Source organism: Piliocolobus tephrosceles, chromosome 6 (genome assembly GCF_002776525.5).
Source record: "Piliocolobus tephrosceles isolate RC106 chromosome 6, ASM277652v3, whole genome shotgun sequence".
NCBI classification, from domain to species: Eukaryota; Metazoa; Chordata; class Mammalia; order Primates; family Cercopithecidae; genus Piliocolobus; species Piliocolobus tephrosceles.
Genome location: NC_045439.1, coordinates 111001402 through 111027402, shown reverse-complemented (window position 1 = coordinate 111027402; position 26001 = coordinate 111001402). Strand labels below are relative to the sequence as shown.

At 39.0% G+C, this 26001-nt stretch overlaps 2 protein-coding genes across 6 annotated transcripts in view; one reads left to right on the top strand and one right to left on the bottom strand.

Moving 5' to 3' along the window:
• PIGB (phosphatidylinositol glycan anchor biosynthesis class B) overlaps positions 1–6525 on the top strand; it is a 37665-nt gene extending 31140 nt beyond the window's left edge. The window contains exons 10-12 of the mRNA XM_023228574.2: positions 2144–2357; positions 5674–5854; positions 6164–6525. Coding sequence (XP_023084342.1) covers positions 2144–2357; positions 5674–5854; positions 6164–6328 — 560 coding nt within the window. The 3' untranslated portion in view covers positions 6329–6525. The remainder of the gene's footprint in view (positions 1–2143; positions 2358–5673; positions 5855–6163) is intronic.
• The window catches only part of CCPG1 (cell cycle progression 1), a 53529-nt gene continuing 33644 nt past the window's right edge, over positions 6117–26001 (bottom strand). For 2 of the 5 annotated variants that reach the window (XM_023228569.2, XM_023228570.2), the window contains exons 6-9: positions 23726–23977; positions 16053–16174; positions 10408–11813; positions 6117–7278 (exon numbers count right to left, since the gene is read on the bottom strand). In XM_023228569.2, coding sequence (XP_023084337.1) covers positions 7089–7278; positions 10408–11813; positions 16053–16174; positions 23726–23977 — 1970 coding nt within the window. In that variant the 3' untranslated portion in view covers positions 6117–7088. The remainder of the gene's footprint in view (positions 7279–10407; positions 11814–16052; positions 16175–23725; positions 23978–26001) is intronic. The other 3 variants (XM_023228571.2, XM_023228573.2, XM_023228572.2) reach the window with 3 other exon arrangements.

The following is a 26001-nucleotide window of genomic DNA, read 5'->3' as shown; positions in this document are numbered from 1 at the left end:
GAATTCTCCTTATATTAGGTTTCCTGAGAGTTCCCCCAAGTGCTGGCTGTTAAAAAAGAGCCTGGCACCTTTCACTTTCTTGCTTCTGCTCTCTCACCATGTGATCTCTGCACACACTGACTCCCCTGCACCTTCTGCCATGAGAGGAAGCTGCCCGAAGCCCTCACCAGTAGATGCTGGTGCCATGCTTGTACAACCTGCAGGACCATGAGCCAAGTAAACATCTTTTCTTTATAAATTGGCCAGCCTCAGGTATTCCATTATAGCAGTATAGACAAAGACAAGGCTTTAATGTGGCTTTTTGTATTTGAGCCTACTAAAGTAGGTGTTGTTTTAGCCTACCACCCAAGTCAAGTGCTTCAGCTTATACTTGGGGATCTGCTGGATCTGACTGGGGTTATTACAGATGGTTGAACTTTTAGAATCCTATTTATTTATTTTGAGACAGAGTTTCGCTCTGTTGCCCGGGCTGGAGTGCAGTGGCATGATCTCGGCTCACTGCAATCTCTGACACCAGGCGCTAGTTTTTATATGAGATGGGGTTTCACCATGTTGGCCAGGTTGGTCTTGAACTCGACCTCAAGTGATCCGCCTGCCTTGGCCTCCCAAAGTACTGGGATTACAGGTGTGAGCTACTGCACCTGGCCCTATTTTATTCATTTTTATTTTCATAGAGTCAGGGTGTCACCCAAGCTGGAGTGCAGTGGCGTGGTCATAGCTCACTGTCCCCTCAAACTCATGAGCACAGATGAACCTCCTGCCTCGGCCTTCCCAGTAGGTGGAACTACAGGTGCACACTATCATGCCTGGCTAATTTTTTTATTATTTTTGTAGAGATGGAGTCTCACTATGTTGCCTAGGCTGGTCTTGAACTCCTGGCCTCAAGCAATCCTCTCATCTCAGCTATTTTATTTCAAATAAAGCTAATTGCAATTATCATTCCTTTTAGTAGGCTCCTCATTTTACCATTTCAAACATCTTATAAATGTAGATTTAAGTGATAGGCTTAGTTTTCTTACTCTTGCTACATTTTTCACCACACCACTTTTCAGATTACTTAATCAGAACTATTTCAAGTAGATTAAAAAGTACTAGGTGACATGGATATGTGATATTCCAAGTCATGAGTTATGAACCGTGTATGTCATTAACATAGTTATAGGAGAAACAAAATAAAATACACTGCCTTGGCCCCATTGAGTATTGTACTAACATTTTGGGCAAACCAAGGTTTGGATGAAGAATACCCAAGTTCAAAAAGAACTATTATCTAGTTCTATAAAAAGAGTATATGTAAATTATGAACAAAATGTCATGCTTACTAATAAGCTTAATCTTTTCCAGTGGAAAGGCTTGTTCTTGGTATTCTCAGTAGATCCTAGTATGTCCATTAACAGTGGCTGTTGCTGAAGAAAAGGACTATCAGAGGGGAGAGAGACTTTTACTTATCCTTTTATACCCTTCTATTCATTCAACTTGGTTTTTTCCTTTGGTTTTTTGTTGTTTTGCCCCACAGAATAATCACTTTCATAAATCAAAAAAGAAAAATTGTTCAGCATCTCCAAATTGCCTGACTGTAGTGGGGAAAAAAAAATTTCCCACTGCAGTGGGAAAAAAAAAGTAAGACACAGCATTCAGATACTTATGGAAAATCTCTCAGGTGCCCAGTGGCTTATTTTCCTAAGAGGACACATTATTGAAACTCATATTACACACTAAAATACCAATTATTAGTGCTTGGGAGATTAAAGAGGTAGGTAAATGGAATAATTAAAAGTCCTATTTATTTAGCAACTACTATGTACCAGGGCAGGCACTGGACATTTTTTTCTAACACTTGAAAAAGGTACTATTATCCAAATGATCAGCAAAGTAAAACAACTTGTGCTGGAATTCAAATCTGGACCTGCTAGACTCCATGACCATAACCTTCCTACTATACCTCAATACCTTTTACTAGAAAAAGTCAAGACCTAGATGACAACAGTAGTGAATGGTCAGAGATGTGACTTACTGCTTATGTCTTATTTGTCGTAACAGTATTACAATTTATGTTATTTCCATTAAAAATTACAGATGTATTTGCAGTTAACATAACAAAAGATTGTCAGTGTTAAGGTTCAATATGTCTATCTTCATATAGGATACTCACTAACCCACCTGAAAACATGGAAGAAACCAGCTCTGAGTTTCCTGTTTTTATCAAATTTGTTCCTCGCCCTTTATACTGGTTTAGTTCATCAACGAGGTACTCTTGATGTCATGAGTCACATTCAAAAAGTTTGTTACAACAATCCCAATAAATCTTCAGCTTCAATATTTATAATGATGCCTTGCCACTCTACTCCTTATTACAGGTAATAACAGATGTTCCACTATATGCTGTTAAGAAACTGAAACTGACTACTTTAAAATTCCCTTTCAGATTCCTAGATTTGAATTAATTGGTCATTAATCAAATGATAAATTTTAAACTCCCACTCATATTTATTCACTGATGGATTTTAAAAACTTGAACTGTGTCAAAGAAAACCTTTTAAATAAACTTTATTATTGTTTGAAAACAATTTACTTACACTTAATTCTGATTTAAATCAGTATAAAACAATTTGTAGGTATTTGATAGTCTTCTTAGTAAAGAAACTTATGTATTACTTACCTTACTACAGATCTCTGTGATACATCTTTACACAGTCTGAATTAAACTTAAAACATAGATTTTAGTCCAGATCTACTACTGGACTATTGCCCTCATCTTAAACTAGAATTTTTTTTTTTTTTTTTTAGACAGAGTTTCACTCTTGTTGCCCAGGCTGGAGTGCAATGGCACAATCTTGGCTCGCTGCAACCTCTGCCTCCTGGGTTCAAGTGATTCTCCTGCCTCAGCCTCCTGAGTAGCTGGGATTACAGGCATGCGCCACCATGCCTGGCTAATTTTGTATTTTTAGTAGAGACGGGGTTCTCCATGTTGGTCAGGCTGATCTCGAACTCCTGACCTTGGGTGATCCGCCCACTTCAGCCTCCCAAAAGTGCTAGGATTACAGGCGTGAGCCACCACGCCCAGCTTTAAACTAGATTTTTAATCTCTTTGGACATCAGTTGTCTCACCTATAAAAATTAGGGAATGCGACTAGATGATATTCTAATGCTTGAATTAAGTGTTTCTGGGAAATAAACTAAAATTGCCTCAACTATATATGGCCTTTAAAAAGACATCCGTTTGGTCCTGTGCTTGTATTTCAGGAAGCTGTATTAGTTACCAATTACCCAATAATGGTACAGGAGCAAAGGAGCCAGATTTCCTATGGAAAATTATATACCAGGCTGGGCGTGGTGGCTCATGCCTGTAATCCTAGCACTTTGTGAGGCTGAGGCAGGCAGATTGCCTGAGTTCAGGAGTTTGAGACTAGCCTGGGTTACATGGTGAACCCCTGACTCTACTAAAATACAAAAAAATTAGCCAGATGTTGTCATGCATGCCTGTAGTCCTAGCTACCGGGAGACTGAGGCAGGAGAATCGCTTGAATCCGGGAGGCGGAGGTTGCAGTGAGCTGAGGTTGTACCACTGCACTCCAGTCTGGGCGGCAAAGCGAGACTATACCTAAAATAAATAAACAAACAAACAAACAAACAAATAAATAAATAAAATCTGTAACTATTTAACTCAGTCTGGCTTTAAACAATCTGGAGTTAATGTCTCATATGCACATTCAATTAATTTAATCACTGTGGTTATCATTTTAGGAGAATTTAATACTTGGAATACTCCTACTTATCATTAACGCCAGTCATTAATATACAGTTTAGAAAAATTGAGATCCTAGCAAAAACCACAGGCTAAATGGAAGACATCAAGTATCCTTTCAACGTGAGGATTCCCTACTATATGTGTATGTGGCTAAAACAGGGACATTCATTCTCTGTGCTCACATTAGGGGTAATACTGTGGAGAACAGGAATCCTAGAGGTACCAAGATGTTCTTTATACCTACTTGTAGTCAGTTGATGTCTTAGGCTTTGTACAGTTCACCAAGTTCTCCACACCTTTTCAAAGCACACAACAGAGGAAAAAGTCTGATGCCTATTTTGCATCAGACTTAGAAGTACAGAGCAACGTATGTCCATTGATTAACATCCAAACAAGTAATGGTTTTATTGTGGCAAAGAAAGACTACAGTAGGCCGGCAGCTTTTATATAAGGCAGGCAGCTTTTTCTGAGTAATTTCTGCTTCCCTTCGAAACAAGACCTTCATTTCCAATAAATAAATCACTATCAGGTCTTGTGTACATTTAATTTGTATGCATTTCATAAATAAAATAAACCTCCTCCATAATTATTAACTTCATTTCTAACTGGAAATTTTAAATGTTTGTTATCAGTGAGGTTTAATTTTTCCTAAGGCAGTTATAAATGTAGCTTTTTTCATGACCTAAGTAACTGGCTTAAATTGTCATAACTGGTATTAGAAATGAATCCATCTTTTTTATACTTTTTTTTTTTTTTTTTTTTGAGACAGAGGCTTGCTCTGTCGCCCACTGGAGTGCAGTGACATGTGATCTCAGCTCACTGCAACCTCCATCTTCTGGGTTCAAGTATTGTCCTGCCTCAGCCTCCTGAGTAGCTGAACTACAGGCACATGCCACCATGCCCAGCTAATTTTTGTACTTTGAGTAGACACAGGGTTTCACCATGTTGGCCAGGCTGGTCTTGAACCCCTGACCTCCAGTGATCCACCTGCCTCGGCCTCCCAAAGTTCTGGGGTTACAGGCATGAGCCACTGAGCCCGACCTACTCTAGTCTTTCTATGCCACAATAAAACCATTACTTATTTGGATGTTAATCAATGGACATATGTTGCTCTCTACTTCTAAATCTTATATAAATATATAAGAAAAAAAACACACACACACTTCAAACTTGCCATGTGGCTGGGTGCAGTGGCTCACACCTGTAATCCCAGCACTTTGGGAGACCGAGGCGGTGGATCACCTGAGGTCAGGAGTTCAGGACCAGCCTGGCCAACATGGTGAAACCCCGCATCTCCTAAAAATTACAAAAAATCAGCCAGGCATGGTGGCGGGCACCTGTAATCCTAGCTACTCAGGAGGCTGAGACAGGAGAATTGCTTGAACCTGGGAGGTGGAGGTTGCAGTGAGCTGAGATTGCGCCATTGCACTCTAGCCTGGGTGACGAGAGCGAAACTGTCTCCAAAGAAAACAAAACTTGCCATGTAAGCATGTGATCCATCCCCTATCAGAGCAGAAAGGGAAGAGAGAAAGAATCCAGTTTCCTACTTTATCAAATACGCCTATGGAGAATTACTTTACTATTAACAAGTAAACTTACCTGGTCCTGAAGACCATTTACGCTTCTGGAACAGAATACCAATGCTACAGAATGTTGAATTCCCCTACTGACCTACTTCTCTCCTTGAAATGGAGTTCTATGAGCTAGTTTGGGCTTGTAGATTATACTGCTACTGATGCATAGGTACATGGTATGAGAATCATGTTTTTTATTTTTGAGAAAATGAGTTAAAGCCTTGCTGCTTAACTGCAACAGTTTACGGATTCAGATTTCACATTTTGCTAAGTATAAATGATTTATCTTAAGATTAATGAAAACTTTCATGTTTTACTTGTATTTATTTATGGTAACTTTTCTTTTCATAGCCATGTTCACTGCCCACTTCCCATGAGATTTCTCCAGTGCCCCCCAGACCTGACTGGAAAAAGTCAGTATCTTGATGAAGCAGATGTATTTTACCTAAATCCCTTAAACTGGTTACATAGAGAGTTTCATGATGATGCATCATTGCCTACTCACTTGATCACCTTCAGCATTTTGGCAGAGGTAAGTAAACATGAAAAAGAGGAAATCTCAGTGTTTTAATTGTATCCCAGGTTTAGGAAACCCTCAGGTAAATAGATAATATAACATTTTTTTATGGTGTGTTTCAACCCACATTTCATAATTAGTCTTTTCCCTAGTCAAAATAAGCCCCAGTTCTGTAACTATCAAGGTATTTTACTTCCTATAAGTTAATTCTGTTATTAAGCAAAAAGTTGTAGAGAGCAATTAGAATAGGCAATTCTAAAATTGACTGAAACAGTACTCAGCAAAATGTAGCCTTTATTTACTTAAACATTTATTTGCTTCTAGGAAATAAGTGCTTTCCTAATTTCAAGCAATTATAACAGAACTGCTGTTTTCTTCCACACTCACTTGCCGGAGGGTCGAATTGGAAGTCACGTATATGTCTATGAACGGAAGTTAAAAGGGAAATTCAACACGAAGATGAATTCTGAACTTTCTGAGATAAACTAACATTGCTGGGTGGAAATGTTCAGATGCTGCTTAAATACTTCAGTAAACACTGGGTAAGATTCATGGAACTTAGAAAAAAACTATATGAACTGCTTTACCAAATATCACTACTGAGGAAATGTATAAAATACTACATAGTATAAAATCACATGTTAATACAATGCCAGATTTTAAATAAAGACCTTTAGTTTTCCTCATGGTGTAGTTTTATTGTTTCTTCGACATTATTCGGATGTGCAAAAAATTTCACAAGAAAACAAGTCAGCAAGCTCTTAAGAGGGCAGCAAATTCTTCACAAGTCAGCAGGCTCTTGAACCCACAAAAAGACAAGAAGTGAGTGTAAGATTATAAAATGTTAATGATGAAATTCCAGCACAATGTACTTTTCTCAAGCTCTGCTGCAAATTTAACACAAATATCAGTGTTAATTACACTTTGTCATGTATGATTGAGCTTGCTTTAAGCTCTTACACTGAAAGGAAGTCTCATTTCATGCACAAAATCTGTTGCATGCCTGGCTTCCTTAATAAAACTACGGTTGAACATTTCCAGTGTCAAAAAAAATTCAGCGAAGCTAAACTACAGGAAAATGCAGGTTAGTAGGCTTTTAACTAATGCTTCTGAGTAATATAAAGTTATCAAACTGATACTTAGAAACAAAAAAGACATTGTCATCTTGATAATTTCATTAGTTTCAATACCAAACATTGTACAAAGCATATGTTTCTCTTACAGTTGTCTAATTTAACTCAATTGTGAATCAGTATTTAGGATCAAAAGGTAATTGCCCCAATTCTATTTCAAGATTTGCCATTTGTCTTCCATTAGTGCGACCATATTTATGCCATTTACCTTCCCTTTTATAAGGCTGTGGCTGAAGGTGCTTCTGTTCTTGTTTTCGATGCCTGGAGTTTTCACTATTTACCATACGTTGCTTTTTATCAGGTCGACTGAAAGCAGTAAACACATTTTTCATCTATGTTAGAGTTCAATGTATTTAAATTTTAAACAATTTTAAATGTTTTCTCCATTAATCTATTATCTGAACACTCTGAAAAAAGATATTAAATATCTGAATTATAATCCTAGTACATCCATATAAAAATAAAGGAGTCTGTATTAGGTTTTTTTTGTCCTCTAGAAAGAAAAAATAGACAATAACTCTACTGGCAAAAAGGGGAAACACTCAAAAGATAACAAAGAAATGTGACAATAAAATAATGAGATGTGTTTCCATTATTTTTCCTCCTTTCCTATAAAAATCAATCCCTCCCCGTTGGCTTTATCACTCAGCAGAAATACATACACATCTCTCACAAACAAAGCAAAACAAAAGTCTCAACTTTTTCTCTTACAGCAAAAGTTCACAACACCTACACCGCTTTCCTCAATGTCTATGATCAGGCTTCCGTCACTACTTCACTGAAGTCCATACTGCCATCCCCTGGCCGCCCAGTTTCCAAGCCAGGAAAACATTTTCCACACATCAACTTTTTAAAAAGCATGACACATTTATTCCTTTTACTTGAGATGGCCTTAGGATTTTCATGATACCACTCCCCACTCTTGTCCTTAGCCTTCCCTACAACCCAATAGATGTTGGTCTTCTCCCAGGAGTCTGATAAATAGAGAGTCTCGGCAAGAGATAACCATAGAACTGCCAACTAACCCTCTCCACTTGAATGTTAGTAGTTACCTCCAAACACAATTCTCATCTCCAATTACCCTTGCCCCAAACCTTGAATTCCCTATCTCAGTGGTACTACTATCCAAAAGATGACCCAACCCAGAAATCTAGAAGTCACTGTTACTTTCTCCTTCTCCTTCACAAGAAATATCAGTTACTATTTTCCAAATGTTTTCTCCTTTCCTCTCCTACTACTGTTGTCCCAGTTTAGATGCTCATCAGCTCATGTCTGTATTGTGCTGACCACCTTCTAGCATCACACCTTTCCCATCAATCTTCTAGGCTGCTACCTATACACTAGTCCCGCCTTATCCACGGCTTTACTTTCTGTGATTGAGGTTTTGGTTACCTGTGGTCAACTGTGGTCTGAAAATGTTAAAAAGAAAATTTCAGAAATAATTCATAAGTTTTAGGCAGGGCGTAGTGACTCGCGACTGTAATCCCAGCACTTTGGGAGGCGGAGATGTGCAGATCACTTGAGGTCAGGAGTTCAAGAACAGCCGGGCCAACATGGTGAAACCCCGTCTCTACTAAAAATATGAAAATTAGCCAGGTGTGGTGGCACGCGCCTGTAGTCCCGGCTACTTGGGAGGCTAAGGCAGGGGAATCACCTGAACCCAGGAGACAGAGGTTGCAGTGAGCTGAGATCGTGTCACTGCACTCCCGCCTGGCTGGCAAAGCGAGACTCCATTTCAAATAGTTAAAAAAAGAAATAATTCATAGGTTTTCAATTATATGCCTGTTCTGAGTAATGTGATGAAATAAGGCAGTTCTGCTCCATCCCACATGGGATGCGAATCATCCTCTTGTCATGTATCTAGGCTACCCACCCATTAATCACCTAGTAGCAGTCTTGTTAATCAGATACACTGTTATCGTACCACAGTGCTTGTGTTCAAGTATCCCTAAGATAAGGATTATTAAGGATGATTAAGTAACTTAATAATGACCCCAAAATACAATAGTGATGCTTGCATTTGGATATGCCAAAGAGAAGCTATAAAGCACTTCCTTTAAGTGAAAGGGTGAAGGTTCTCAATAAGAGAAACAAAAGTATGCTGAGATTGGTAAGTTCTATAGTAAGAACAAACCTATGTGTGACTGTAAAGAAGGAAAAAGAAATTCATGCATATTATATATAAAATTATGTTCTATCCCTGGTTTCAAGCATCCAGTGGGGGTCTTGGAACATATATCCTGAAGATAAAGGGGGACTACTGTAATCTAAAATACAATATAATCTTATCCTACCACCTTGAAAAGTCTTCAGAGGTTCTCCATGTCCTACAGGACAAAACCTTTAGCATAAAATGGGTCCCTTCGTGGTCTGCATCTCTTATCCTCCAGCACTACCTTGCTTCCTTAAAGTAGTGTATCTTCACATCCAAAGAGCCTTCCTTTTAAGTAAAATTCCCTTCCCTGTCTGCATAGCAAATTCTCATTTCTCCTCCAAAAGCTACTTTAAAAACTGAGTTCAGTTAAAAGGCCACCTCACTCAAGAAGCCTTTCCAAACATCTCCAGACAGCCTGAGGCCACCATGCCCCCATACCTTAATTTCATTTATTTACTTAGCTTATGAGCTCCTTTGAAGCAAAAATTTTTCACTTGTCTCCTCAAAGAAGCCTCACCTTTGTTCATTATAGGACTAGATACCTGCTTAATGACTAAAGACACCAGAATCAGTCTCATTATTTTATAGACACATTATATTTATTCAGAAAGATAAGTATTTCATAGGTAAAAAGTGAAGCTAACATTTTAAGATTAGGTAAGTTTCATGTTACAGAATATAAAGATGAAAATGGATAAAAAATTATTATGAGGTACACACATTAGAATTTGACTTGCTCAGTTGCCTCTTTGATTGTGCCTCTACCTTTATCAAAGATAATTATGTGATTAAGTATCATAACTAAGCTGGTATGTGGAATGGACAAGTGAAAATAGGTGGGGCATTCGAATTATTATATATGAGCTCTTCTGACTTCAGAGTAAAATTTGTGTTACTCACTCCTAGCTTCCAAAAGTGAGTAAACACATAAAAGATTAAAGGAAAATAATTTCACTTAAGGTGATCTTTTCATTATAAACTATACTGAAAAGAAACAAACTTGGCCAAAATAGGATTTTATATATTCTTAACTGATTTTTAGGATAAAAATTAAACCATTTGCTCAAATCAAAGTGATTACGTTATAATGAAATGTTCCATTTGTAACAGCTAATAATTTTTAGACTCCACCTTTCAATTTATTCTGAATTCTCTCAGTGGCAATAAAGCACAACTCTTAGAAACAGTAACCTTCCAAGAAACTCATCAAATCATAAAAATGCTATCCAATCTACAAATGTTACAAACTACTGTAATGACATGGTTTTATGTAAACCGACCTGGGTCCATATGGAGGGGAAAAAGTGTGACCAAAGAAGTGTCTATATATATATTCATCCAACTTCTCAAATACTCCATCATTATCTACTTGATATTCCTTCATGTTTCTAAGATAATCTTTAACATCATTAACAAAGTCAGTGAAGAGCTTCTGATCATGTATAAAGACATCATTTAGGAAAAACTTATTGATGAACTGATCAAGTTCGTTCCAGTGACAGAAAGTATCCAGTTCTTTTAACATGTACATTTGAATTATGTGTCTAAATTCATCCATCCTTATAGGATTCACCACTGTGTTAAAAAGGCTCATGGACTCTTGTTGAGCACAATCAAATACACCAGAACAAGCCTTTCTGAAAGAATGAGAATTGTCTCTACAATCATGCCCAGGACTGCATTTCTTTGAATTTGTATTTTTTCTGAATTCTTTAAAGTGAACTGGCTTTTCTTTCCTTCCATCATTTTGCATAGTAGGGCCTCTATTATGATGATTTTCTGTAGGTGCCTTATACTGTGGATGTAAATAGTCACTAAAAACTGTTCTTGCTTTTTCAGCTGCTTCTTTTGTAGCACCAAATCTTTTATTACCCTTTTCATCAAAGATATTCTTGGTGGTATCTTTAAAATGTCTGAAAGTGGATTTAACTGAGTCTGAGAATTTTTTCAGATTTTCCTTCACAGCTTCTTTAGCCTGCTTAATTTTCTCTTTGTGATGCCTCACAAACTCCTTGGTAGAATTCTTCATGGCATCAAATGTTTCCTTAACTGAACCCAAAAATGTTTCCTTTGACTTATTTTTAGCCCTGTGGTTTCCTCTGCCCCCTTTCTTTTTTCCATCTGTTTCTTGTTTTCCACTTTGATCTTTTGCCTCAACATACAATCTTTCCCACAAATCAGAACGCTGCTGTTCGAAGGTTAGCTTCCGTTCCAGCTCAGTGAGTCTTTCCCGTAAGATTGCTATTTCCTTTTTTTCAGTGTATACATTGGGAGAATCGGACTTGCCATGTAACTGACTACCACTTAACTGCTGGAGTTCCCCTCTTAAAGCCGTAGTTAGTAGTCGTTCTCTCTCCAGTTCCCTCTTTAGCATCTTTGCTTCTGCCAACAGAGTCTCCCTTTGACTAAGAAAGCTGTGTTTTTTCTGCTTTTCCTCTTCCAAATGCTGCTTAAGTTTCTGATTTTCTTTAACTAATTCAGTACTTGTCCCTTTATCTTCCAATATTCTAATCTGTTCTCTTAGTTTGTTTAACTCTTCCTGTAATGAGGATAAGGCTTTTTCTTCCTTCTCCAGAGATACTCTTAAATACCGATTTTCTGTAGCAAGGTTCGTTTTCTGAGTTTCAAAGGACATCTTTTCTGCTTCAGTAAGTGTCCAACACCTTGCAAGATTTTCTTTCAATGACTACGTTTTTTTTTTGAAAGAGAAGAAATAAAATGTCAAGAGCTTTAAAAGCTGAATTTAAATCTTTAAGATATAATAACGCATAAGCTTTTGTGTCTTTACTTCTACAGAGACCACCCCGCCCCGGGTAGTATTTTCAATAGTATAAACACTGGGAAAGACAACGTTCATATGCAAGAAAACACAGAGCAGAGAGCTACATCAAATTGTGAACTACAGCATGGTGGAAGAATTTTTTTTTTTTTGAGACGGAGTCTCGCTCTGTCGCCCAGGCTAGCATACAGTGGTGCAATCTCGGCTTACTGCAACCTCTGCCTCTTGAGTTCAAGCAGCGACTCTCCGGCCTCCTAAAGTGCTGGCATTATAGGCATGAGCCACCATGCATGTCTGGAAGAACTTAAAAGACAGAAAGTTACCTACAGCTTGCAGGACTAAAGGTTCTTCTGAATTGGGAAGAGAGATTACCTTTTACAAAAGGTAAAATTATTGGCTGGGCGCAGTGGCTCACACCCGTAATCCCAGCACTTTGGGAGGCTGAGGTGGGCAGATCACTAGATCAAGAGATCGAGACCATCCTGGCCAACATGGTGAAACTCTGTCTCTACTAAAAATACAAAAATTAGCTGGCCATGGTGGCATGTGCCTGTAGTCCCAGACACTCGGGAGGCTGAGGCAGGGGAATCACCTGAACCTGGGAGGCAAATGTTGCCAGTGAGCCGAGATTGCACCACTGCACCCCAGCTCTGGTGACAGAGCGAGACTCCGTCTCAAAAAAATAATAAAATAAAATAAAAAGTAAAATTACATCGAGAGCTGACTTATGGCTTACAAAAATTGTTTGTACTCAGTGTACCCTTCAAAGAATGAAATTCTAATAATCTTAGTCCTATTTGAAACATTTTAGTCCTATGCAATTAACATTTCTAAGTAAGTACAGATAAGCCATAAATTCTATAAGCATGTTAGAGGACAGACTGAATCTTGAACATTTATAACTAACTTATCCAATTGTATGTAAACTTTTGAAGTGACTGGCACCCAGATTACAGCAGTTCTGTAATCTGTACAATTAATATAACTCTGAAGATTAATCTATAGATCACTATAACTGAAAGTCAGCACCTGTGGTAGAAATCATGGTCAATTCGGCTTATAGAATTTTACTGCTTCAATAAGGGTATCCTTGACTGATTTGAATTTTCTTTCAAACATATGCATTAGTAACAAAATTTAACCAAAAACAGTCAAAACTTAATGTGGTTCAACAGGTTCTTACAGCATTATCCATCCAGTTAAAAATATCTTATGTATACATCTGGCAAAATGATACTTAAATTTGGCTTAATTTATCACAAACGTTATGGTTAGACCAGTCAATTACCTGGGTTCAGAAACAAGAAAAAAAAAAAAAAAAAAAAGTCCTATAAGAGAATGACACTATTTTATACTTGAAAAATAACTATCTGAAATGACTGCTTCACTTTCTGGCTCATTAATCTTCAGAGAACAAATAAAGATTTAAAATTTAATCACAGTCATTTCATCTGCTCTACCTGTATGAGAGAAAAGAAGTTTCTTCTACCCAAAAGCAGTGGACTGTGGAGTAGAAGAGACCGATACACTGGTGTGGCATACTCTTGAAATGCACAAACACAGGAAGCCACCGGATGAAAGAAGAGTACAGCATTCCTCATGTAAATATGATGTTGACATAAGTATTGATAAGCAGATCCTGACCAGGTCTTCCAAAGAGCTTCAACATCTATCTGATCCACACTTAACAGCTAGAAGCAAGAGATCTGCAAAAACTGACTCACTAGCTGGGCACAGTGGCTCAATCCTTTAATCCCAGCATTTTGAGGCCAAGGCGGGAGGATCACTTGAACCCAGACGTTCCAGAATAGCCTGGGCAACATAGTGAGACCCCATCTCTATGAAAAATTTAATAACAAAGTTGGACATGGTGGCATGTGCTTGTGGTCCCAGCTACTTGAGAGGCTAAGCCAGGAGGATTGCTTGAGCCCAGTAAGTTGAGGCAGCAGTAAGCCATGATCGCACCACTGCACTCCAGCTTGGGCAACAAGAATGAGACTCTGCCTCTTAAAACAAAAAAACAAAAAACAAACAAACAAACAAAAAAACAGGCTAAGTGCAGTGGCTCACGCCTGTAATCCCAGCACTTTGGGAGGCTGAGGCAGGCAGATTACCTGAGGTCAGGAGTTCAAAACCAGCCTGGCCAACATGATGAAACCCCATCTCTACTGAAAATGCAAAAACTGAGCCGGGCATAGTGGAGGGAGCCTGTAATCCCAGCTACTTGGGAGACTGAGGCATGAGAATCACTTGAACCCAGGAGGCAGAAGTTCCAGTGAGCTGAGATCACCCCACTGCACTCCAGCCTGGGCCACAGAGCAAGGCTCCATCTCAAAAAAACAAACAAACAAATCCAAACCCAAACCAAACTACAAATTCTCTCTAGAGATTTATGCGTGGTGAGTTTTCCAAAAGCCAATGTTATCCTATGGAACCAGAAAACACTGTGGTGAAGAAAATGGCATCTTCTAATACAGGTAGGAAAAACTGAACTATTTATAATTAACTTCATAAGTACCTCCCTGTGTCTACAGCCATACCACCCTGAATGCACCCAATCTCCTCTGATGGCAGAAGCTAGGCAGGGTCTGGCCTGGTTAGTACTTGGATGGGAGAAGTACCTCCCTGAAAGATACAATTTAGTTACAAAGTAGTATTTTTGCCTTTTCAAGAAATACAACCTGTAAGGGAAGCATACATAAATTAAGTGTGAGAATTGGGGGTGGAAAAATGGAGGAAAAAAACAATAGCTTACTTTTCTTTCTTTCCCCCCTTTTTTTTTGAGACACGGTCTTCCTCTGTGGCCCAGGCTAGAGTGCAACAGCGTGATCTCAGCTCACCATAACCTCTACCTCCCCGGTTCAAACAATTCTTGTGCCTAACTAAGCCTCCAAAAATCTGGGATTACAGGTATGTGCCACCTCAACCGGCTAATTTTTGTATTTTGGTAGAGACAAGGTTTCACCATGTTGGCCAGGATGGTCTTGAACTCTTGGGCTCAAACAATCCACCCACCTCGGCCTCCCAAAGTCACTAACTTTGGGAATTTGGGAGGTTGTCACCACACCCAGACACAGCTTACTTTTCTACCCTGAGTTTCTCTCTACATCCTTCCTAGGGAAAACTAGATAGGAGACCAGCCATTTTGCTGATCCTCATAAACCTCCAGGGGTGTTGGGGAATGACAGAACGGACAGTACAGTCTTGTGAGACAAGATCTAGATGAGTTATAGGCAGAAAAACATAACATGCTCTCCCTTCCATCAGGAAAAAAAAAAAAAAAAAAAAGCAATGAGAAGGAATGGCTATGTCGCTGATCAAGAGAAGATCTTAGAGAGGATATAAAACCACAACTCTCCTCTTTCCCTCCTGCCAACTGAAAATGTCTGCTTCACTCTGTGAAAATAATGCTAATAAAAATATCTATATACACATATAAAATGTCACTTTTAAAAGATGTTAACTATAAAATAGCAGCTAAGGATAAGAGTTCTTAAGTCAAATCCTTGGAATCAAATTAGCTGTCCAAAACAAAACAAAACAAAAAAAGGCCGTGGCCGGGCACAATGGCTCACACCTGTAATCCCAACACTTTAGGAGGCTGAGGTGGGTAGACTGAGGTCAGGAGTTCAAGACCAGCCTGGCTAACATAGCGAAACCCCGTCTCTACTCAAAATACAAAAAAATTAGCTGGGCGTAGTGGCGCACACCTGTAATCCCAGCTACTTGGGAGGCCAAGGCACAAGAATTGCTTGAACCCAGGAGGTGGAAGTTGCAGTGACCTGAGGCTGCACCACTGCACTCTAGCCTGGACAACAAGAGCAAGATTCCATCTCAAATAAACAAACAAACAAAAACAAATTAGCTCTGCCAGTTGCTACCTTGGGAAAGTCCCTTAACCTTTCTAAACCTCTTTCCCACCTAAAAAAGTTAATAATTGCTTAATTCCCATGTTTTGAGAATAAGAGAAATACTCTATATGGTGCACTCATGACTGACTAGGCCACAGTAAGTACCCGTATTCAATTCAACAATGATCTGCATTATCACTGATTTACTAGTCTGCACTGCTAAGCACAATAAGCTCTAACTAATAAGCACAATAATCACTAACAATTATTTTAAATATTTGTTAGTGGTACATACCTTATAATCTATGAAAGACTCTTGTTCCTGTTGACACTGGGAAAGATAATCCTTCATATCATTCAATTCATCTTCATGGATCTTTCTGACTAACTGTTGACGCTTCTGAATCTGAACTGTGCCTAAAATAAATATTTTTATTAAGGGTATGTAACATAAATATTATCATTCAATGTTTTATTTATTTTTAAACACTGGTAATCTGCATATAAGCTATGTAATCTTTTTTGTTTTTTTTTTTTTTTTTTTTTTTTTGAGACGGAGTCTCGCTCTGTCGCCCAGGCTGGAGTGCAGTGGCCGGATCTCACCTCACTGCAAGCTCCGCCTCCCGGGTTTACGCCATTCTCCTGCCTCAGCCTCCCGAGTAGCTGGGACTACAGGCGCCCGCCACCTCGCCCGGCTAGTTTTTTGTATTTTTTAGTAGAGACAGGGTTTCACTGTGTTAGCCAGGATGGTCTCGATCTCCTGACCTCGTGATCCGCCCGTCTCGGCCTCCCACAGTGCTGGGATTACAGGCTTGAGCCACCGCGCCCGGCCTTGTTTTTTTTTTGAGACAGAGTCTCGCTCCGTCGCCCAGGCTGGTATGGTCTCAGCTCACTGCAACCTCTGCCTCCCCGGGTTCAAGCAATTCTCATGCCTCAGCTTCTCGAGTAGCTGGGACTATACTATAGGCAAGTGCCACCATGCCCAGCTAATTTTTTGTAGAGACAGGGTTTTGCCATGTTGGCCAGGCTGGTCTCAAACTCCTGGCCTCAAGTGATCCACCCACCTTGGCTTCTCAAAGTGCTAGGATTACATGTGTGAGCCATTGTGCCTGGCCATAACCTATGATGATCTTAACAATCATTTTATTCAGAGTATCAGCATCTCACCATTCTTTAAACATTCTGATTACATAAAGAATAAGTAACTGAGGCTGGGCACAGTGGCTCACACCTGTAATCCCAGCACTTTGGGAGCCAAGGCAGGTGGACCATTTGAGGTCAGGAGTTCAAGACTCGCCTGGTCAACATGGTGAAACCCCGTCTCTACTAAAAATAAAAAAAAAAATTTAAAAGATAAGTAAGTGAAAGCCCATGATCATTCATCAGATGATGGTGAACATTTATGTAATATAAGTAAGGCCAAGTAGGCCAGTTTTTAAAAACATTTATTTACATATACCCAGGAACATTTAAGCAGTTCACTATACTTTGTATTAAAACACACAGGCCCGCCCATATGGCTCTAACCAAGGAAACAATTTATGTAATGTTCTTATCTTACTATATTGAAGGCACTCAGCTTTGTTGTTTTGGGGGTTATCTTTAAGTACAAAAAGTATTTCAGCCTCCTTTATACAGAGAAATGAACAAACCCTGGTGTTTTTTCACAGGTCATAAAGTCAATTAGGAAAAATGAAAACCTCTTTTTTTTTTTTTTAATATTTTGCCTAAAGGATACAACAAAACCCAAAAAGTACAGCACAGAAAATAACTGGCTAATGGTGACTGTGCACCATTCTCAAAGCCAAATTTGTTAAGAATTCTGCAATGGTTAAATCTGTACTGGAGTAGCACTGTCCGTCTACCAACAGTGATAAAAGAATCGGACAGGTGTGGTAGCTCACGCCTGTAATCCCAGCACTTTGGGAGGCCAAAGCAGATGGATCACCTGAGGTCAGGAGTTCAAGACCAGCCTAACCAACATAGAGAAACCCTGTCTCTACTAAAAATACAAAATTAGCGAGGGTGTGGTGGCGCATGCCTGTAATCCCAGCCACTCGGGAGGCTGAGGCAGGAGAATCGCTTGAACCCGGGAGGCAGAGGTTGTGGTGAGCCAAGATCATGCCACTGCACTCCAGCCTGGGCAACAAGAGCGAAACTCTGTCTCAAAAAAAGAATCTTAAACCAAGTAGGATTCTTCATATTTTCACCCTAAAAATCAAAATGTTACTTTACTCAGACATGCTGTTCACATGCTTCATGTATGCGGGGGGGTGGGAACCACGAAATCAAAAATAAGGCAAAATGCGGTTAGCTACTTTAACATTACATCTACTGAGTATAGATACTATAGAATTTTACAAAGAAAGGATGCAATGATCGCTATTTCTTCCCTTACTGCTATAAAAATTATTTTAAATGTCTTCAATACATCTTGAAAAACACTAAAAACAACTTTTGCCAATTTACAGATAACTGTTACATATTCTAGCTATGATATTCTGTGTTAGAATTCATTTCCTCTCTTTAGATTTCCCAATTTATAGAAGCATGGCAAGCTTGTTTCAAAACTACTCAGAAGAATCCCAGATTTTTTCAAATGTTGAAGGAAATTTATCTATGATTCCCAGAGTAACAGAAAACTTCTGCAATTTCTATTTCAAACTGCTAAGAAGATTAATTCCTTTGCCCACTGGAAAATAATCTAAAACTGTGTTGAGGTCTGAATTCAAGATAGTATAATAGAGCATATGCTTGATTACTGTCTTAATGGGGCCTTTTACAGTATTACTGACTAATCACTTGGGGGCTTTTCCTGCACCTTCGGCTGCCTAAAGTGTTATCCTCAAGATACACTCTTTGGCCTAGTCATGTCTACAAATGCTGCCTATTGTACCATGTTCACTACTGTCAGATTTTGCTATCACTCCTATTAAGAATTCCAATCTACAGATCTAGTCCTAACTTCTCATCAGAGCTTCTAGCCAACACATCCAGCTGCGTAGGGGCCTCTTTGTAGGGTGGGGGAAAAAAAAAAAAAATCAAACCTCAACACCTGCCCCAAACCAAATTTGTCTAGAACAAATTTGGGTAAAACCAAACCAAACTGTGCTTACCATCTATTTATCATCTGGCAAAACTTCCCCAGTAACCCCAACTCCAAAAGAGAAGCAGCTAGCACATTTCCTACAATTTAATAAACTGCCATTATTTTCCATTATTCCTTCAATGTCCCTTATTCCATTCCCACTGTTATTCCAATTGTCAAGGTCCTCCTCACCAAATATCTGGATTACAGAACTCCTAACTGACTATTCTACATTTTCCCATACCACTTTTTCCACACCAGCAAAACGTTCCGGCACTCTTTTTCTCTAACCTGATAGCAGGTTACTCAATAAATCAAACTTTCCTATCGATTCCAAGATGTTTTACAATATACAGTTGACCCTTCAGCAACATGAGTTTGAACTACATGGCAGGATGCAAAATCCAATGGCAGGATGCAAACTCCAGGTATATGGAGAGGTGACTTTTCGTGCATGTGAGGTCCGCCGTCAAGGGACTTTAATATGTATGGATTTTGGTATGGGTGCCTCCTGGAACCCATCCCTCATGGACATCAAGGGATGACTATAACAGCACCCCACCTATTCCATTTTTTTTTTTTTTTTTTTTTTTTTTGAGACGGAGTCTCGCTCTGCCGCCCAGGCTGGAGTGCAGTGGCCCGATCTCACCTCACTGCAAGCTCCGCCTCCTGGGTTTACGCCATTCTCCTGCCTCAGCCTCCCGAGTAGCTGGGACTACAGGCGCCCGCCACGTCGCCCAGCCAGTTTTTTGTATTTTTTGGAGACGGGGTTTCACTGTGTTAGCCAGGATGGTCTCGATCTCCTGACCTCGTGATCCGCCCGTCTCGGCCTCCCAAAGTGCTGGGATTACAGGCTTGAGCCACCGCGCCCGGCCTATTCCATTATTTCTAAATACCTACTCTGCTATATAGTCCAGGCAGTCTTTTCACTGCTCCCAAACCCAAGATTACTTCTTTCTCAGGTTATCAGATTCTCTATTGCTGGAATGTTCTAGCTTCCTTGAGTCTATCATAAACTCACTATGATTAGACACAACTTAAATCTTACCACCTCTATTTCTTCACCAGTCCCTGATATGCAGTAGGAGCTCCATGAATATTTGCTGAATGAATAAATTTAATGTTAAATGAAAAAACAAAAAACAAAAAAACAAGGTGACTCCAAGAATAGCCCCAAATGCAGAAGTTTGTCTGTTACATACACTCACACTCAACACCTTGGCCATGCCTCTTAGACCTACAGTCTTGTCCGGGTTTCTTTTCTTTGGGTTTATTTTCCTTGGCCATGTCTATTGTGTTGAAGGACATTCAGAGTCTATTCAAGGGCACATCACTTTTGACTACAGCACAGAAGAATCTTGGAGTACAAATCTCCTATTTAAAAAAAATTTTTTTTAAACTCTTCTCTTGTTCAAATCATTTCTCCTTGAGGAGCAATTGTATCACCAGCCAATAAACGTCGGTTGAAATAAATGAACTGAACTATTAAAAAAAAAAAAAATCTTACCACCTCTGGGATAATTCATTAAGTGTATCCTTTGAGCTGTAATTCATTCTGTGCTCTATAACTTAGCATCTAGATATCTTGTTATACAATAGTCTGCCGAAGAGCCAAGTAATCTATCAATACTTAAAGCAACTCAAGGAGAAAACCAAATCAATTGAACTCCATTGATGATTTGGAATGTTGACAGTCACAAGAAAATATAAAAAGAAGAAAGACTGCTTCATTCATGAAACTTTTTAATAAAATTTCTGAAAGCATTTTCAGATGGAGTACACTGGAGTATACTGCTTCACTATCCTCAGTCATGCTAGCTTTCTCTTCCCTGCAGTGTAAATCTGCCAATTCAAATTTGTATGGCACCAAGGCTGACAAATGCAGAATGATTCAATTAGTAGTATGGTATTGTTAAATTATTATAAAGTGGGCCAGGCACAGTGGCTCATGCCTATAATCCCAGCACTTTGGGAGGCCGAGGCAGGCGGATCACTTGAGGTCAGGAGTTCAAGATCAACCTGGCCAACAGGGCAAAACCTCATCTCTACTAAAAATACAAAAATTAGCCAGGCGTGCTGGTGGACGCCTATAATCACAGCTACTCGGGAGGTTGAGACAGGAGAGTCGCTTGAACCTGGGAGACGGAGGTTGCAGTGAGCCAAGATTGCATCACTGCACTCCAGCCTGGGCAACAGAGCAAGACTCTGTCTCAAAAAAATAAAACAAAATTATAAAGTGAATGAATGACTATGGGATGCAATGACCGACTTCACAGTGAATGGGAAGTTCAAAACGGCTCTGAAATCAACTCCAAAGAATGTTGAGATCAGTGCTAAAATTTAAAAAAGTGTTGTCTTGCTGGGTGCGGTGGCTCACACCTGTAATCCCAGCCCTTTGGGAGGCCGAGGTGGGCAGATCACCTGAGGCCGGGAGGTCAAGACCAGCCTGACAAACATGGAGAAACCCCGTCTCTACTAAAAGTACAAAATTAGCTGGGCATGGTGGCACATGTCTGTAATCCTAGATACTTGGGAGGCTGGGGCAGGAGAATCACTTGAATCCGGGAGGCGAAGGTTGCAGTGAGCCGAGATCACACACTGCACTCCAGCCTGGGCAACAAGAGCAAAACTCCGTCTCAAAAAAAAAAGTGATATCTTTTAAGTAGTGATTTGGAAAAGTCATTTAGGTTAGGTCTTGTATGTTAATTAAACTCATCTCATTACTATAAGGCCTACTTCATAATATATTATCCAGGCTTTTCATATTCTGTAAAGGCTAATATGAAGTAAAGGACAATGTTTTATTAATTAACTATTAAGGTAAATTTTACTAATAACCAAAATCCTACATAACAGAGAAGTAACTTCTCATTTTGAAAGCACTCCTGTAAAATGATCTTTCTACAAAATATCCAAAGGTCATGCAAATAGTGAAGTTATAATGCAATTTGGATTAACACTTTAAATCACTATCCAATTTTTTTTGAAGAAAAAAATATTAAGATAAGATCTTCTCCTTTGTTACTCTCATGTTTACCTGTGGAGGGAAAATCATACTCAAATACATATTGATTAATTTGTTTCAGCTAGTCTATAAAGGTAAATATATATTTCCAATCAAATCTTATTACAACAAATTTCAAGAAAGGATATAAATAATAGTATCTCAGTATTAAATTCAAGCAAGCATCCATCAGAAATCTAAATACATATTTTTATTAATATAAATACAAGAAACACATCTTGCAAGCTCTGACTTTAAACAGGTATTGTCTTCATTAAGTTTATTCTAACATTACGCTATGTTGAATAATATACCTTTTCCACAAATCCATATAGGATACATGTAATTCTTCAATTTTTGCATAAGAAATACATTTTTCGAAGGAACCAGCAAAATGAAAGTTAGACTATGGATTATGCAGGCAAAAAAATCTAAAAGTAGTTAATATAAAGCAAGCTAAAATTCGGGAAGTTGACAAGATCTAAGACATTTCCTTTTAAAGTGTTTCTACCCCAAATTCCAATACAGCAAAGAGAGTCAAAGTTCAGGTTTCAAATATTCCAGTCATTGTACAAACACATACCTTAAATAAGAGATTCAGGCCAGGCGTGGTGGCTCATGCCTGTAATCCCAGCACTTTTGGGAGGCTGAGGCAGGTGGAGCACCTTAGATCAAGAGTTCAAGACTGGCCAGGCACGGTGGCTCATGTCTGTAATCCCAGCACTTTGGGAGGCCAAGGCAGGTGCATCACAAGGTCAGAAGATCGAGACCAGCCTGGCCAAGATGGTGAAACCCCATCTCTACTAAAAACGCAAAACAATTAGCCAGGCATGGTGGCGGGCACCTGTAATCCCAGCTACTCAGGAGGTTGAGGCAGGAGAATTGCTTGAACCCAGAGGTGGAGGTTGCAGTGAGCCGAGGTCGCACCACTGGACTCCAGCCTGGGCGACAGAGTGAGATTCCGTCTCAAAAAAACAAAACAAAAAAAAGTTTGAGACCAGCCAGGCCAACATGGCAAAACCCCATCTCTACTACAAAGACAAAACAATTAGCCAGGCATGGTGGCAAGTGCCTGTTACCCCAGCTACTTGGGAGGCTGAGGTAGGAGAATTGCTAGAACCCTGGGGGTGGAGTTTACAGTGAGCCAAGATCATGCCACTGCACTCCAGCCTGGGCGACAGAGTGGGACTCCGTCTCCAAAAAAACAAAAACAAAAGAGAAGTTCAATGGGTGAGGCTCCTAAATGAGAAAGTAAAGTAACACCAATGGAATACCTTCCTCTTCTCACCCAAAAGGCATTTAAAGGCTTTGAATTGATAAGATGATCAACATATATAAATAGTATCAATCATAATAAAGAGCAAAGTATAAGAATAAAGATGAAAACCTCTCACTTCATGTGAATCACAGAAACAACAATGAAAGTTACAAAGTAAGATACTTACATGAAACCTCAAAGTAGAAATAATGAACACTTACTATTTCTACATTTCAAATGTAACTATTTCAACTGCGATTTAAATAATCTTCCTAATAAACTCACACTTCAACTTAGTTGAACTATTATTCTAAATGTAAATGATTTCCCTCGTGGTGAGCATTTCAGATTTTTAATCTTCCACCTTTTAACTTTAAAAGAGTCACAAATATATGTGGTTATTATCTTTACATTTATTAATAACTGCTACCTTATTTAAATAAAAAGCTTTGTGAGATAGGCAGCACCCACTTCCCGAATGAGAAAACTGAGGCTCAAACAGGCTTCAAGTTTTCAAGGCCATATATTTAATAATGGCACTGAAAACACATGCCAGAAGTCCTCACTCATAAGTGCCTCTACACTATCCCATCAGGTTACACATTTTTGAATACTTACCATAGAAATGTCCAAATCCCATGCTGATTGCAATCACCAAAGCAAGTATAACACACTTATTGAGACCACTACTGAACTGACGTTTACTCAACTCCTTAGAAGGTTCGGTTTCTTGTTCATCAACTAGCCGGTCTTCAAATTCTGAAGTAGAAACAGTCTTCTTCCTAGCACGGCGTCGTCTAAAGGCAGGACTGGGCTGGTTACTGGTTTCATCACTACTTGATTCATCATCACTAGGCTGAGATGAAAATACTATTAAGAAAAAAGTTGACATTTAGCTATTCAAAATCTTGGAAATGCTTTCCCAGTAAAAATTATTTAGAATAATCAATGCCATCCCTTACATGCCTTTTTACATGAGATAGCCAAAAACAAAAACCAAACAACATAAACAAAACACAGGTTTTCAACTCATCTACATAAAGCCAAAACATAAAGCATTTCAAATGTGATACACAAGAATCTGTTAATCATATTCATTTGTGCGTTGAGAGCCTATCTCTGTTTTTTTTTTAACCCTCCTTGCCTTATAGTTTATACTATTAGAATAATCCTTCATTCTCATAGCCTCAAGTTTCACTGTTAGCCAGGAGCGGTGGCTCACGCCTGTAATCCCAGCACTTTGGGAGGCCAAGGTGGGCAGATCACCTGAGGTCAGGAGTTCAAGATCAGTCTGGCCAACATGGCGAAACCCCTTCTCTACTAAAAATACAAAAATTAACTGGGTGTCGTAGTGCACCTACGTAGTCCCAGCTACTTGGGAGGCTGAGGCAGGAGAATCACTTGAACCCGGGAGGTGGAGGTTGCAGTGAGCCAAGATCCTGCCACTGTACTCCATAATGGGAGACAGAGCAAACTCTGTCTCAAAAGAAACAAAATTTCATTGCTATTACAGGTATAAACAAGTATTATTTCTGGAAAGAGAAAACAATACTCTCTGTCTCTTCATTCAGTTTCAAAGAGGTAATTTAAGTGCAACTGTTTAAGGAACACAGGAAAGTACACAAGCATTTCCTGTGACTTATAAAGTAAAGTAACTACCAAAAGTTTCCTTGGGTGTATCTGGTCTCTAGTTTCATTTCCAACTTGATTAGCTCATGATCAAGGTTCAAATCACTCTATTTTAACATAGGTTTCCAGAAGTCAGATGAGTCCTTCCCTTCGACTGCCACTCTTACTAGAAGGTTATTAATTTTACCCTCTAGTAAATATGTCAGCATGAGGAAGTGACACAACAGCTATCTCCGATATTAAGGACTATTCTGGTGCTGCTCCTTTATGAAAATAATAGTAGAGAAAAGCAAACTGGTGGGAAAAATCTGGACAAGAAATCCTAAGTCCAGGAAACAAATTCCCTGGAAAAATCACCTTCAGTTTTTTCCGAACGCATTAATTTCTTAACGCGGTTCCATATATCAACAAACCATATGTTGACACAGAAGCTTCGATTACTCAGAAAAATTTCCACAAGCTACTTAGAGGAAAAGCACTAAAAGGAAGGATAAAATATGAACTTGAATACAAAGAGCTCTAAAACAACAAACATTCATGCTCCAGAAAAGCAAAAACAGTTCTTCAGAAGCCAGGATATCCATGCCACAGGAAAGCTGGTGATTTAGGTTAGGCAATATTTTTCAGAGATGGATCATGGAGTATTCAGTTCACTTTCACACTTACAACAATAAACACAAAGACAGAAGGCACTACTGAAATGAATGAATATTCCTAATATTTAATGATACAGATGCCACTGAGAGATCTTTTTGGTCATGACCCTTATGCCCATCATGTATATCTGGTTATTCTTGATCACTAGTTTTTCAAAGATGCCGTCGCCTCAGGTGTGAGGTAATATTTCTTGGACAAAGAGAAAGAAAGGAAGACTTAAACAAAGCATTACATAATACAAAGGCATTCATGATCATGGTTAGAGTATTTAAGTCAGGTTTTCTGACATAAAATTAAGATAGGTAAATGTAGAAACAAACCATCTGTAAAACTTCTTTAAATAAATGTTCAATTCTACATTAACATTGCCTTCATTACATATTCTAACAAAACAGCCTAACCCATATTAATATATTCATGTCCTTATCTAATGCTTCCAACTTTTTTAACCCATACATATAATAGCTAAAATATTTTGATTTTTAACTTCTTTTAAAAAAGCTTAATTTGGCCCATAGATGCAAGCAATGCAAAGGCATGCAATAAGCTTGGCCAGTGCCTTTACAAGAGATTCTGAACACCTGTTTAGAGTACCACAGATGACAACA